Here is a 14,222-nt window from a genome sequence, read left to right as displayed (position 1 = left end):
TACAAATGGCCAAGAAACACATGAAAAAATGTTCAGCTTCACTAGCTATTAGAGAGATGCAAATTAAGACCACAATGAGATACCATCTCACACAAATTAGAATGGCTGCCATTAAGCAAACAGGAAACTGCAAATGCTGGAGGGGATGTGGAGAAATTGGAACTCTTATTCATTGTTGGTGGGACTGTATAACGGTTCAGCCACTCTGGAAGTCAGTCTGGCAGTTCCTTAGAAAACTAGATATAGAGTTACCGTTCAATCCAGCGATTGCACTTCTCGGTATATACCCGGAAGATCGGAAAGCAGTGACACGAACAGATATCTGCAAGCCAATGTTCATAGCAGCATTATTCACAATTGCCAAGAGATGGAAACAACCCAAATGTCCTTCAACAGATGAGTGGATAAATAAAATGTGGTATATACACACGATGGAATACTACGCGGCAGTAAGAAGGAACGATCTCCTGAAACAAACGACAACATGGATGAACCTTGAAGACATAATGCTCAGCGAAATAAGCCAGGCACAAAAAGAGAAATATTATATGCTACCACTAATGTGAGCTTTGAAAAATGTAAAACAAATGTTTTATAATGTAGAATGTAGGGAACTAGCAATAGAGAGCAATTAAGGAAGGGGGAACGATAATCCAAGAAGAACAGATAAGCTATCATGGGTAAATTTAACGTTCTGGGAATGCCCAGGAATGACTCTGGTCTGTTAATTTCTGATGGGTATAGTAGGAACAAGTTCACAGAAATGTTGCTATAGTAGGTAACTTTCTTGGGGTAGAGTAGGAACATGTTGGAAGTAAAGTAGTTATCTTAGGTTAATTGTCTTTTTCTTACTCCCTTGTTATGGTCTCTTTGAAATGTTCTTTTATTGTATTTTTTTTTTTTTAAATTAAAAAAAATTTTTTATTTTTTTATTTTTCATACAGTTGATTAAAAAATAAAGTTAAAAAAAAACAAGGAAAAAAATATGTAGAGCCCCCTTGAGGAGCGTGTGGAGAATGTGGGGGTATTGGCCTACCCCACCTCGATGGTTGCTAACATGACCACAGACATAGGGGACTGGTGGTTTGATGGGTTGAGCTCTCTACCACAGGATTTACCCTTGGGAGGACTGTTGTTGCAAAGGAGAGGCTAGGCCTCCCTGTGGTTGTGCCTGAGACCCTCCTCCCGAATGCCTCTTTGTTGCTCAGATGTGGCCCTCTCTCTCTACCTAAGCCAACCTGAAAGGTGAAATCACTGCCCTTCCCGCTACGTGGGATCTGACACCCAGGGGAGTGAATCTCCCTGGCAACGTGGAATATGATCCCGGGGAGGAATGTAGACCCGGCATCGTGGGATGGAGAACATCTTCTTGACCAAAAGGGGGATGTGAAGGGAAATGAGGTAGGCTTCACTGGCAGAGAGATTCCAGGGGGAGCCAAGAGGTCACTCTAGTGGGCACTCTTACGCACAATTTAGACAGCTCCTTCTAGGTTCTAAAGAATTGGGGTAGTTGGTGGTGGATGCCTGAAACTATCAAACTGCAACCTAGAACCTGTGAGTCTCGAAGACAATTGTATAAAAATGTGGCTTATGAGGGGTGACAGTGGGATTGGGAAGGCCATGGGGGCCACACTCCCCTTTGTCTAGTTTATGGATGGATGAGTAGAAAAATAGGGGAAGGAAACAAACAAACAAACAAACAGACAAAGGCACACAGTGTTCTTTTTTACTTTAATTGCTCTTTTTCACTTTAATTATTATTCTTGTTATTTTTGTGTGTGTGCTAATGGAGGTGTCAGGGATTGATTTAGGTGATGAATGTACAGCTATGTGGTGGTACTGTGAACAATCAAATGTACGATTTGTTTTGTATGACTGCGTGGTGTGTGAATATATCTCAATAAAATGAAGATTAAAAAAAAAAAAAATCTCCCAACAAGGAAAAGTCCAAGGCCAGATGGTTTCACTGGTGAATTTTACCAACACTCCAAGAATTAACACCCATCTTTCTCAAGCTCTTCCAAAAAACTGAAGAGAGAACATTTCTTAAGTCATTCTGAGGCTAGCATCACCCTAATACCAAAGCCAGATAAAGTTTTCACAAGAAGAAAATATTATGGATCAATATCTCTTCTGAATAGAGATGCAAAAATCCTCAAAAAAAATACTAGTAAACCAATTCCCATAGTATATTACAAGGATTTTATACCATAACCAAGTGGGATTTATGCCAGGAATGGAAAGGTGGTTTAAATCAGCTAAAGTAGTACATTATGATAACAGAATGAAGGAAAAAAATAAATCACATGATCATCTCAGTTGATGCAGAAAAGGTATTTCACAAAATTGAGCAGTTTCTTAAGACACTCAGAAAACTAGGAGTAGAAAGGAACTTCCTTAACATGATAAAGGGCATCTATGAAAAACCCCCAGCTAACATCCTACTTAACGGTGAAAGACTGCAAGTTTTCCCTCTAAGATCAGGTACAAGCCAAGGATGCCCACTTTCACCACTGTTATTCAGAATTGTGCTGGCAGTTCTAGCCAGAACAGTTAGGCAAGATAAATAAAAAGCATCCAAACTGGAAAGGAAGAATTAAAACTATCTGTCTTCACAGATGACATGATCCTATACATAAACCACCCCCTGCCCTTGCCCCCAAATCCCAAAGACTCTACAAGAAACCTACTAGACTTAATAATTTGACAGTAAAGGGGAGAGGGGAATGGAAATTCATTGCTTAATGGCTGCAGAATTTCTGTTCAGGGTGTTGAAAAGTTTTGGTAATGGATAGTGGTAATGAAATTATGGATGTAATTAATACCACTGAATTGTATCCTTACATGTCATTAACATGGGAAATTTTATGTTGTATATATGTTACCACAATAAAAAGTTTTAAAAAACACAAAACAGTTGACTTCAAAGCAACGAAGTAAACATTATACCAGGCATCTCTGTCTATATAAGCCTTTCCCCATCTTCACTCCTGACCCTCTAATGCCCTTCTCCAGTAGGTGTTAAAGATTCTTAATGACTAGATATTTGTAACTGGCTTAAGGACACCTTGTATGATGAGAATTTCTGAGTCGGACATTTTTTCCATTCCAAATTGGTAGCCACTAGTTCCTTGGACAGTGTCCTTCAAAATCTGTGGAGGTTTTCTGCATTTGTACCATGAAAATGGCATAAATGCCTTAAACACTGATACTAAGTGATATAAACCAATTTCTTCCCAAAAGGCTTTTGTGTTGATCCCTTGTATGAGAGATGGACACTCTACTGGGAAGAAGCCATGCTGCATCTTCAAATGCACATTAGAACAATATCAACTGAGTACCTTATTATTATAATTTTGAAGAATAAACAGAGCCAACTTCACTTTTGTACTCAAGGACACTGATGAGTACTGCTGCAAATACTGTAGTAGCTAGAAATACTTTGCTTCAGGTTCTTAGACTTAATACAATCCCTCTACAGCCATAACTGGGTCACCCACAATGTCACATGTTGGTTATGTGACTATTGGTACTATTCATTCTAATGGATTTTCTGCTGCATATTCTCTATCAAGATGGATGTTCCTCTCTTAGAATCTTTGTATTTTTCAAAATCCAAGAGAATTTTGATATAACCTGTTACATGATCAGCAGCAGGGAAATCTTAAATAACTTCCTGGTATTCTATTAACTCTTTTAGTGAGAGCTCTGTGACCACATGCATTATGGATAAGTTTTTACATCCGAAGCTGCTCCTTTGATTTCTAAGACATGTAATTATGTGGTCTCTCTGGGACTTTTCTTGGACAATTAAAATATTAAAGTTATACTCCTAAAGGGATTCATTCTAGATTCCATATACATTTTATTCCACAATTGTTAACTAAAAAAATTGCAAAAATTTCTTAGTAAAAGATAGAAACTCTATGATACAAGCAGCATTTGTTGCTTCTTTATGTAAAACTTAAATTTCTTATTATTGCTTGTATATGCTTGATGAGAAGTTCTTTTTAAATAATTGAATAAATTCATGTCACTGTATTAGGACAGTGATCAGGCAGAATCAGTGATAGGCCTTAATATGGCATAAGTTTGTGTCCCAGACTGTCAGGGATAGGTACTATTTACCTTGTTTGCTTGAAGGTGGAATGAAAACCTTTTAGCATATAAATCCAAGGAAGCAGAGTGACTGACATCCAACTCTTAGTCGTATTCCTGAGCAACCAATGAAAGCACAAAGTCAGCCTAAATTTAAGGTGATGCCAGTTTGAATTGCCTACTAGATCTTGAAAGGGGCCTACACCACCTGCTGTTGTCCTATACTCTTTCATTTAACAGTGTTCCTGTTAACAGTATTCTAGTTAAAGGGAAAGAACAATGTCTGTGGAACAATAAAAGGTAGCAGTAACAGGAAGGAGCAGCTTTTAAATGCAGTAATTTATTACAGTTAAAACCACTGGACAATTATACCTTCCTATAGGAAAAAACTTCAGGAACCCAAAGTTAACAAAAGTAAAAATAATTCAAATCAAATAAATAAATACTTGGAAAATCGTAATGTTTTTAAGCTACATGATTCTAAGCTTCCTTGTCCTTTCTCTGCCAGCTCCCCTTCAGCAGCCTCTGTGACCAATTTCTTAATCTGATTTCATTGTAAGAATGGTGCAGTGGAAAGGAAGGAGCATTGGGAAAGAGGAATAAGGAGTTTAAGATGAAATGGAATAAGGTCACAGAAATCTGCCTCTTGGAACTTTCCCTTGTCCTTGTAGCTTGTATCTTGCCCTTCCCTATGCTACCTCTTCTCTGGCTACCCTGGCCTCCCCCATGGCTTATTCTTTCTCCCTATTTCAATCTATTTGGGGAGCTGAGATGGCAGCTGTATTTTCTCTATTTAAATGTAATCTCCTATGTTTACTGGACATCAAAATCGGGGGTGGCAGCAACAGCATCACTGCTCTGATAAAATCATTAAAGACATGCTTTAAAATTCCATTAACATGTCAAAGACAATAGGTCTGGCAATCCCAAAGCAAGGAGAAGATTGTTTTGTTTTGTTTTTTGACTTTTTCTCTCCCAGAGTGTTTCTGTTCATGCTTTTAATTTTAAAAGTTATTAGTTAACATCTTAATAAGAATTTGGCTGAGGACATGATCTTGCAGGAATGAAACAAGCTAAAATGAAGTGTGTTGGAGGGAGACAAAAGGGCACTAAAATGGTAAATGGTGGGCACTATTTTTACCTCCTTCAACTTCTTATCCAAGGGGGTGCCTTAGGTGCATGTGAGCTCCTAAGAGGTGGGAAAGTCACAAAAATAAACATTTAGAATAGCAAATTTGTCAACATTAATCTAAGATTTCTTAGAGACAGTGGAATTTTAGAAGTAGTCTAAGATTTAGAAGTAGTCTAAGAACATGTAGTTATGAATTAATTTATTACTTACTAATGAATCAATTCAATGAATGCCCATATAATGTGCTTAGGTACATTGCCAACTGGAAGGAAATGGCTACAAGCAACTCTTCAGCAAACTTCAAGGGTAGGTGATTTTCAGCAATACTTTGTGACATTATTGTGAACAAAAATGATACATTTCACACATGTATGTATTTCTAAGTGTCTTAACTTTTCAACACCCTGCAAAGATAGGTAGGTATACATGAATTTGCGAAGTCATTTTTGCCTTCATATGTAATACTGTTATTTGGAAACAGAAGGAAATACTCTATTTTATCTAGGATTGGATGAAATATTTTTGTTTTCTGAATGCATTTTTTCAAGTTAAATATCTCTTGGTTTCAGTAATAATTTTAAATGAGCAAACTTCACTCAGCAAAATAAATGCCTTAAAATGTTGGAAATATTTTTTAGTCTCCATGGAATTATTATCACACCAGTCACTTACAGCACTGATAAGCTGCAAGTGATAGCAGGCTGAAGAAGAGTACCATCATATCCCAGAAATATCAATAATACTGATATAGCCGTGGTCTAAATATGGTTACTGTATAATCTGAATGTATGAATTCTTTCCTATCAGATGTGAAAAGCAGCAGAAGTTAGTACTGTGAAAAGCACAGAAGTTAATATTGTGGAGTCTTGATTCACACTGCCTGTGTTCAATTTTTGGCTCTATTATTTACTGGCTGTGTGATCTTGGGCAAGTTACGAGCTCAGTTTCCTCACCTGTATGTAACAATAGTATCTAGTTCATAGATTGTTGTGAGGTAATAAGAAGTAATACATGTAAAGAGCTTACATTAGTGCCCAGCACATAATAGGTAGCCAATGGATGTTAGCATAACATAACCACTTATTTCCAACTCATTGCTACCACCCCAGTCCAAGCTGCTATCATACATCTTCAGGCTTCTTCAGTAGCCTTCAAGCTGATATCCAATCCATTCTCCACACAATAGAAGGGGGGATCTTTTAAAAATTCAGATCACCCCAGTCACTTCCCTATTCAAAACCACTTCAATTTATTTAACAAATTCTACTTTGGCAATTACTGTGGAAGTGCTGTTTTAAAGTGCTTTATAAATATTAACTCATCTGATTTTCAAACAACCTAAGTTCTATAAACATACAGAAGAACAGACAGGCAAAGAGATGCTCAAAGTCATGCAATCAATTAGTGTCAGGAGTAGGATTTTAACAGAGGTAGCCTAGGTACAGAATCCATACTCTTAACTGCTTTGTGAATCCTCTTATTTTTATACCAATGCACTTGGTATAAAATCCTAACTTTACCATTGCCTTCTGTATCTGGATCTGGCCTATCTTTCCACTTCCATCATGTCCTACTGTCCTCATTCCTCATTCCTTTCACTTCATGGGGACTAAATAAGCTGACTGCCTTCTAAAGATTAGTTTTAGGTAACTGTCTTCACTAGGACAGGGAGTTGTCTGTTTTGTTGACTAGCAAATCCCCAATGTGTATCACTTAGTAAATATTCAATGGCAGGAAAAGGATAAAAAGAAATGATAGGTAAAAAATAGAACCAGAGAATACAATTGACTGATTTGAAAGAGATTACTGTGAAAAGAAGGGAAGATACAGTATAGTAGTTGGAAGGTGCAAGTTATTTTAAGTAGTGGATATCTGCATTATAATAGAAGCCAGTGGAAGATGAAACACTGATGATTTTAGCATTGGAGAAGAGTGGTTCGGATGCCACTTCAAGAAGTAGATCAAATTTTGAGATTTGGAAACTAGCTGTGGAGAGGGAAAAGGAATCTCTTCATTTGTGAATAAAGAATTGGTGGCTAATAAGTTAACTGTGGAGCAACAATCAGAGCCAAACACTAAGCTAAGTTCTTTACACACACCATCACAATTAGCACCTTCCTATTTTTGTGAAACTGAACTGTGATGGTGTGTGTAAAGAAGTTAGCATAGACTTCCGGAAAGATAGCAGAGTAGGTGCGGCAGAATGGGCTTCTCCTCCTTCAGAGTAACTAGAAAGGGGTCAGAGGACACCAGGGACTGTGGTTCCAGGTGTGACTGGCTAGAGGGTCCTCCACAGTATGTGGAAGGCACACCCAACAAAAACAGAGGAAAGACAGTGGCTGGAAGGATGCGATGAGTGTGTTCCCTGTCTGGACCCTCACCCCCCTCCCCAGGCCAGCAGCAAAGCCACCACTGGGCAAGAGAGTGAGCAGCGGCTCTCCACTCCAGTCCACCTACCTTGACAGTTTGCTGAGGGGCGATCTTCCACAGCCAGACAGCCTGGAGCTCCCATGAAGGAACCTGGCAGGCAGTGAGTGCTCTCCCTCCATGGAAGTATGGGGGGGTGGGGTGGGCGGCGCAACGGAAAGAAGCAGGGAAGGGAGGCACCATACCGGCCACTGGGAGCCCCTCCCACACCCCAAAGACTGGCGGGCACAAGGCAGACAGGGAACCGGCAGGTAGGGCCCATGTCCCACCTACGGGGTGCCCTTGATCAGGCTCCCTGCCTCCCTGCTTGCAGCCCAAGTTGCAGCCCCAGGACCGGGAATCCACACAGCACACGGAGATCCAGCGCCCCGATTGGTTCTCCACCAGGTTTGGACTCCGCTCACCGCACAGAAGTTCAAGGAAGACCTACTTGAGAGCGCCACCTGCTGGTAGGTTAAGGAAACCTCACTCCAGAAAGCTGTGCCTCAAGAGCGCCACCTGCTGTTAGGATTGGGAAACTGCCCTCCAGCAAACCAAATTATATATAAATAATTAATTCTGCACTTCCCAAATAACCCTATCAAGACAAGCAAATGCCCCGAAGCCAACAGACAATGAAGAAGCACTTGAAGGATATAGAAGATATGGACAAGCCAAATGAACAAATTAAAAAGCCAGAAGAGACACAAAATTTGGAGCAATTAATCAAAGAGGTACACACAAATATCAATATTATGGCTCAGGATACAAAGGACATGAAGAAGACCCTCGAATTCTTTATCCACCAAAACTCTCCTTCAAAATTGAGGGAGATTATAGTGCCTCACTAATATGGACTAACTACAATGTGTAAACTCTGAGAAATGAATCTTAGGGCACAGCTTATCAGGGGAATGCTCATTGTTATGGTCCCTAGATAGTAAGCTCTTACAGCAGCCACATCTATTCCTGAGTTGTAATGCTTATCTCCAAATTCTGAGATGCTGAGCTCAGAATTTGGAGATAACCTGGTTGGTCTTTGGAACTTTGAGTATCTGTGCGACTCCTGGAACTCAGGGCTACAGTTTGGCAGCTATGAATGTCAGTATTGCCTCATACAACAACTGTTAAAAAAAAAGCTGAAAAAGAGTTCAGACTTCAGTTAGAGTTATGAATGAAGAGGATCTGGTTAGGACTAGGGCAAATTAGGTCAAAGGGTAAAGGACAGTACTGACTGTGTTTTAAAACTTCAGCTTCTGTTTGAGAACAAAGCAAGAGAGGTTTATTTGGTGCAGGATCTATATTTTCTGCTCCACACTAAATAATTTAACTTGCACGGTCAGTTTATTCAAACACCATAATTACATGGAACTTTGACTAGGAAGTGAGATCTGGTAGGTTTGTACAGGTTAGTATGAAATCCTGATACGTCCCGAAGTAATTTCAGCAGAGAATAAAAATATATTTGCAGGGCCCTCCGTGAGGAACTGGAGAAAAATGCAAAAATGTTGGACTTCCCTGCCTGGTTTATTACTGATATTTTCACAAACATTGAGGATAACAATTTAGTAGGATGGACCCTCAATCTTGGGGCTTGCCCTTATGAAGCTTGTTACTGCAAAGGAGAGTCTAACCCTACTTTTAATTGTGCCTAAGAGTTTTCCCCAAAGAACCTCTTTGTTGCTCAGATATGGCCCTCTCTCTCTCTCTCTCTCTCAGTTCACGTAGCAGCTGAACTTACTAAACACCCCTGATTCCCAGGGATAAGCCTGGACCCGGCATTGTGGTTGAGAAAATCTTCTTGATCAAAAGGGGGAAGCTAAATGAAACAAAATAAAAGTTTCAGTGGCTGAAAGATTTCAAATGGAGTCAGGAGGTGACTCTGGAGGGCATTCTTCCATGCTATATAGATATCCCTCTTTAGTTTTTAATGTACTGGAATAGCTAGAAGGAAATACCTGAAACTGTTGAACTGTACCCCAGTAGCCTTGATTCTTGATGGCAACTGCATAAATATGTAGCTTACACGGTGTGACTGTGTGATTGTGAAAACCTTGTGGCTCACACTCCCTTTATCCAGTGTATGGACAGATGAGTAGAAAAATGGGGACAAAAACTAAATGAAAAATAGGGTGGGGTGGGGGGATGGAGTGCTTTGGGTGTTTTTACTTTTATTTTTATTTCTTTTGGAATAAGGAAAATGTTCAAAAATTGATTCTGATGATGAATGCACAATTATATGATGGTAATGTGAATAACTGTACACTGTGGATGATTGTAGGGTATGTGAAAATACCTCAATAAAACCGTATTAAAAAAATCAGAGTTTAAAATTTTGAGACAAATGCTGAGAGAATTTGTTAACAAGAGACCTGCCCTGCACAAAACACTAAAGGGAGCTCTACCAGCTGAGAAAAAAAGAATAGAGAGAGAGAGGTCTAGAGAAGAAGACAGAACTGAACAGTTATTAATAAGGGTAACTTATAGGAAAAAAAGAGAGAGGGGAAAAAATAGATCTAACAACTAAAAACAAAAGGACAATGGCTGGTTCAAGAACTCCCTTCATAGTAATAACTTTGTATATGAATGGATTAAACTCTCCAATTAAAAGATACAGACTGAGAGTATGGATTTAAAAATATGACCCAGCGATACGCTGTTTACAAGAGACTCATCTTAGACCCTGTGACACAAAGAGACTGAAAGTGAAAGGATGGAAAAAATATTCCACACAAACTGCAATCAAAAGAAAGCTGGGGTAGCTAACCTAATATCAGACAAAATAGACTTTAAATGCAAAGATGTCTTAAGAGATAAAGAAGGACACTATATAAATAAAGGGGATACTTCACCTAGAAGAATTAAAAATGATACATGTTTATGCACCCAATCAAGGAACTCCAAAATACATGAGCCAAACACTGGCTAAACTGAAGGGAGCAACAGACACATCTACAATAATAGTGGGAGACTTCAATATACCACTCTTTTCTATAGATAGAACAATTAGACAGAGGACCAATAAGGAAACTGAGAACCTAAACAATATGATAAATGAATTAGACTTAACAGACATATATATAGATCATTACATCCCAAAGTCACAGCATATACATTCTTTTCTAGTGCTCATGGAACGTTTTCCAGGATAGATCATATGCTGGGGCACAAAACAAGTCTTAATAAATTTATAAAAGATTGAAATTATTCAAAGCACATTCTCTGACAACAATGGAATGCAACTAGAAATCAGCAACCACCAAAGAACCAGATCTTTCACAAATATATGGAAGTTAAACAACACACTACTAAACAACCAGTGGGTCAAAGAAGAAACTGCAAGAGAAATTGCTAAATATCTACAGATGAATAAAAATGAGAACACAACATATCAAAACCTGTGGGATGCAGTGAAGGCAGTGCTGAGAGGGAAATTTATAGCTCTAAATGCATACATCAAAAAGCAAAAAAAGAGCTAAAACTAAAGACTAACTGAACAACTAAAAAGGCTAGAGAATGAACACCAAACTAACCCTCAAGCAAATAGAAAAAAGAAGTAACAAAGATTAAAGCAAAAATAAATGAGCTGAGAACAAAGAAATAATAGAGAATAAATAAAATAAAAAGTTGGTTCTTTGAGAAGATCAACAAGATTGACAGACCCTTAGCTAGACTGACAAAGTCAAAAAGAGAGAAGACCCAAATAGATTCAGAAATGAGAAGGGGATAATTACTACAAATCTCAAAGAAATAAAAAAGAAAAATCATAAGAGGATACCATGAACAACCATATGCCAACAAATTAGACAGTTTAGAGGAAATGCACAATCTCCTGGAAACACATGAACAACCTAAAATGACCCAAGAAGAAACAGAAATCCAATCAGTCATCAAGAATCTACCTACAAATAAAAGCCCAGGGCCACATGGCCTCACAGGGGAATTTTACCAAACTTTCCAAAAGGAATTGACACCATTCCTGCTCAAACTCTTACAAAAAATTGAAGAAAAAGGAACACTACCTAACTCATTTTATGAAGCTAATATCACTCTGATACCAAAACTAGATAAAGACACTGAAAAAAGGAAAACTATATGCCAGTCTCTCTAATGCATACAGATGCAAAAATCCTAAACAAAATACTTGCAAATCGAATCCAAAGGCACATTAAAATGATTATACAATACACCACGACCAAGTGGGGTTCATTCCTGGTGTGCCAGTTTAAATGTATTATGTCCCCCAAAATGCCATTATCTTTGCTGCAGTGGGCAGGAAACATATTGTTGATTGGGTTGGAGACTTTTGATCGGATGTTTCCGTGGAGATGTGATCACTCAACTGTGGGTGAGATCTTTCATTGGATAATTTCTGTGGAGTTGTGGCCCCCCCCCATTCAGCATGGGTCTTGATTAGTTTACTAGAGCACTATATAAGCTCAGACAGAAGGAGCGAGCTTGCTACAGCCAGGAGAGACACTTTGAAGAACGCACAGGAGCTGAGAAGAGAGGAGCTGCAGATGAGGGATAGTTTGAAGATGGACATTGAAAGCAGACTTTTGCTCCGAAGAAGCTAAGAGAGGAAAAACGCCCCAAGAACAACTAAGAATGACATTTTTGAGGAACTGCAGCTTAGAGAGGAATGTCCTGGGAGAAAGCCATTTTGAAACCAGAACTCTGGAGCAAATGCCAGCCAAGTGCCTTAACACAACCTGGGAGCAAAAGAAGATGCCAGCCATGTGCCTTCCCAGACAACAGAGGTTTTCCGGACACCATTGCATTCTGGCAGCATTAGCAAACTAGAACACCTGGTATGCAAGGGTGTTCAACCTAAGAAAATCAATTAATGTAATTCAAGACATTAACAAATCAAAAGGGAAAAATTGAATGATCATCTTGATAGATGCTGAAAAAGCATTTGAAAAAATTCAGAATCCCTTTTTGATAAAAACACTTCAAAAGGTGGGAATTGAAGGAAACTTCTTCAATATGATAAAGGGCATATATGAAAAACCCACAGCCAGCACAGTACTCAACGGTGAGAGGCTGAAAGCCTTCCCCCTAAGATCGGGAACACTGTCACCTCTGTTATTCAACATTGTGCTAGAAGTTCTAGCCAGAGCAATTCACCAAGATAAAGATATAAAAGGTATCCAAATTGGAAAGGAAGAAGTAAAAATGTCATCATTTGCAGATGATATGATCTTATATTTGAAAAATCCAGAGAATTCGACCACAAAGCTACTTGAGCTACTAAATTCAGCAGAGTGGTGGGATATAAGATTAATGCATGAGCTGGTTTCAATGTATTATGTCTCCCAAAATGCCATGTTCTTTGATGCAGTCTTGCGGGGGCAGATGTATTAGTGTTGATTAGGTTGGAATCCTTTGATTGTTTCCATGGAAATGTGAATCAATCAACTGTAGGTGAGACCTTTGATTGGATAATTGCCATGGAGGTGTTACCCCACCCATTCAGGGTGGGTCTTAATTGAATCACTGGAGTCCTATAAAAGTATTCACAGACAGAAGGAGGTGGTGTAGCCAACAGAGATATTTTGAAGACTGCCGCTGAAAGTAGACTTTTGCTACTCCCGAGTTTGCCTGGGAGAAACTAAGAGAATACCCCCAGATGCCTAGAGAGAAACATCCTGGGAGAAAGCCACTTTGTAACACAATCTGGGAGCAAAAGAAGAAGACGCCAGCCACGTGCCTTCCCAGACAACAGAGGTTTTCCAGATGCCATTGGCCATTCGTCTATAAAGGTACCCTGTTGACACCTTAGCTTGGACACATTTATGCCTTACAACTGTAACTCTGTAACCAAATAAATCCCCTTTATAAAAGCTAATCCATTTCTAGTGTTTTGTAAAATGGCAGCATTAGCAAACGAGAACAACACACATAAGTCGGTAATGTTTCTATACATTAGTAATGACCTAACTGAAGAGACAATCAAAAAAAAAAAAATTCTATTCACAAAAGCAACTAAAAATATCAAATAGCTAGGAATAAACTTAACTGAGGATGTAAACAACCTCTACAAAGAAAATTACAAAATTTTACTGAAAGAAATAAAAAAGGACCTAAATAGGTAGAAATATATTCCATGCTCATGGATAGGAAGACTAAATATTGTTAAGATGTCAATTGTACCCAAACTGATCTACAGATTCAAAGCAATCCCAATCCAAATTCCAACAACCTACTTTGCAGACTTGGAAAAGTTAGTTATCAAATTTATTTGGAAGCAAATTGCCAAAAACACCTTAAAAAACAAGAATAAAGTGGGAGGACTTACACTTCCAGACTTTGAAGCCTACTATAAAGCTACAGTGGTCAAAACAGCACGGTAATAGCATTGAGATGGACATGTTGATCAATGGAATAGAACTGAGAGTTCACCAATAGACCCCAGATACACAGTTGACTGATTTTTGACAAGGACCCCAAATCCACTGAACTGAGATGGAACAGTCTCTTCAATGGATGGGGCTGGGAGAACTGGATAGCCATAACAAAAAGGATGAAAGAGGATCCCTGCCTCACACCCTATACAAAAAATTAACTCAAAGTGGATGAAAGA

The 14,222-nt window shown here is 38.8% G+C and overlaps 1 protein-coding gene across 1 annotated transcript in view; it reads left to right on the top strand.

The window, feature by feature from the left end:
* C6H11orf65 (chromosome 6 C11orf65 homolog) overlaps positions 1 to 7,691 on the top strand; it is a 175,901-nt gene extending 168,210 nt beyond the window's left edge. Inside the window, exons 8-9 of the mRNA XM_037839069.1 lie at positions 5,481 to 5,536; positions 7,624 to 7,691. Of these exons, the coding sequence (XP_037694997.1) occupies positions 5,481 to 5,536; positions 7,624 to 7,658 (91 nt within the window). The 3' untranslated portion in view covers positions 7,659 to 7,691. The remainder of the gene's footprint in view (positions 1 to 5,480; positions 5,537 to 7,623) is intronic.
* Positions 7,692 to 14,222: the final 6,531 nt, after the last annotated feature.

This window comes from Choloepus didactylus, chromosome 6 (genome assembly GCF_015220235.1).
Source record: "Choloepus didactylus isolate mChoDid1 chromosome 6, mChoDid1.pri, whole genome shotgun sequence".
Lineage (NCBI taxonomy): Eukaryota > Metazoa > Chordata > Mammalia > Pilosa > Megalonychidae > Choloepus > Choloepus didactylus.
The sequence above is the reverse complement of the archived record's forward strand: the minus strand, read 5'-3'. Positions and strand labels throughout refer to the sequence as shown.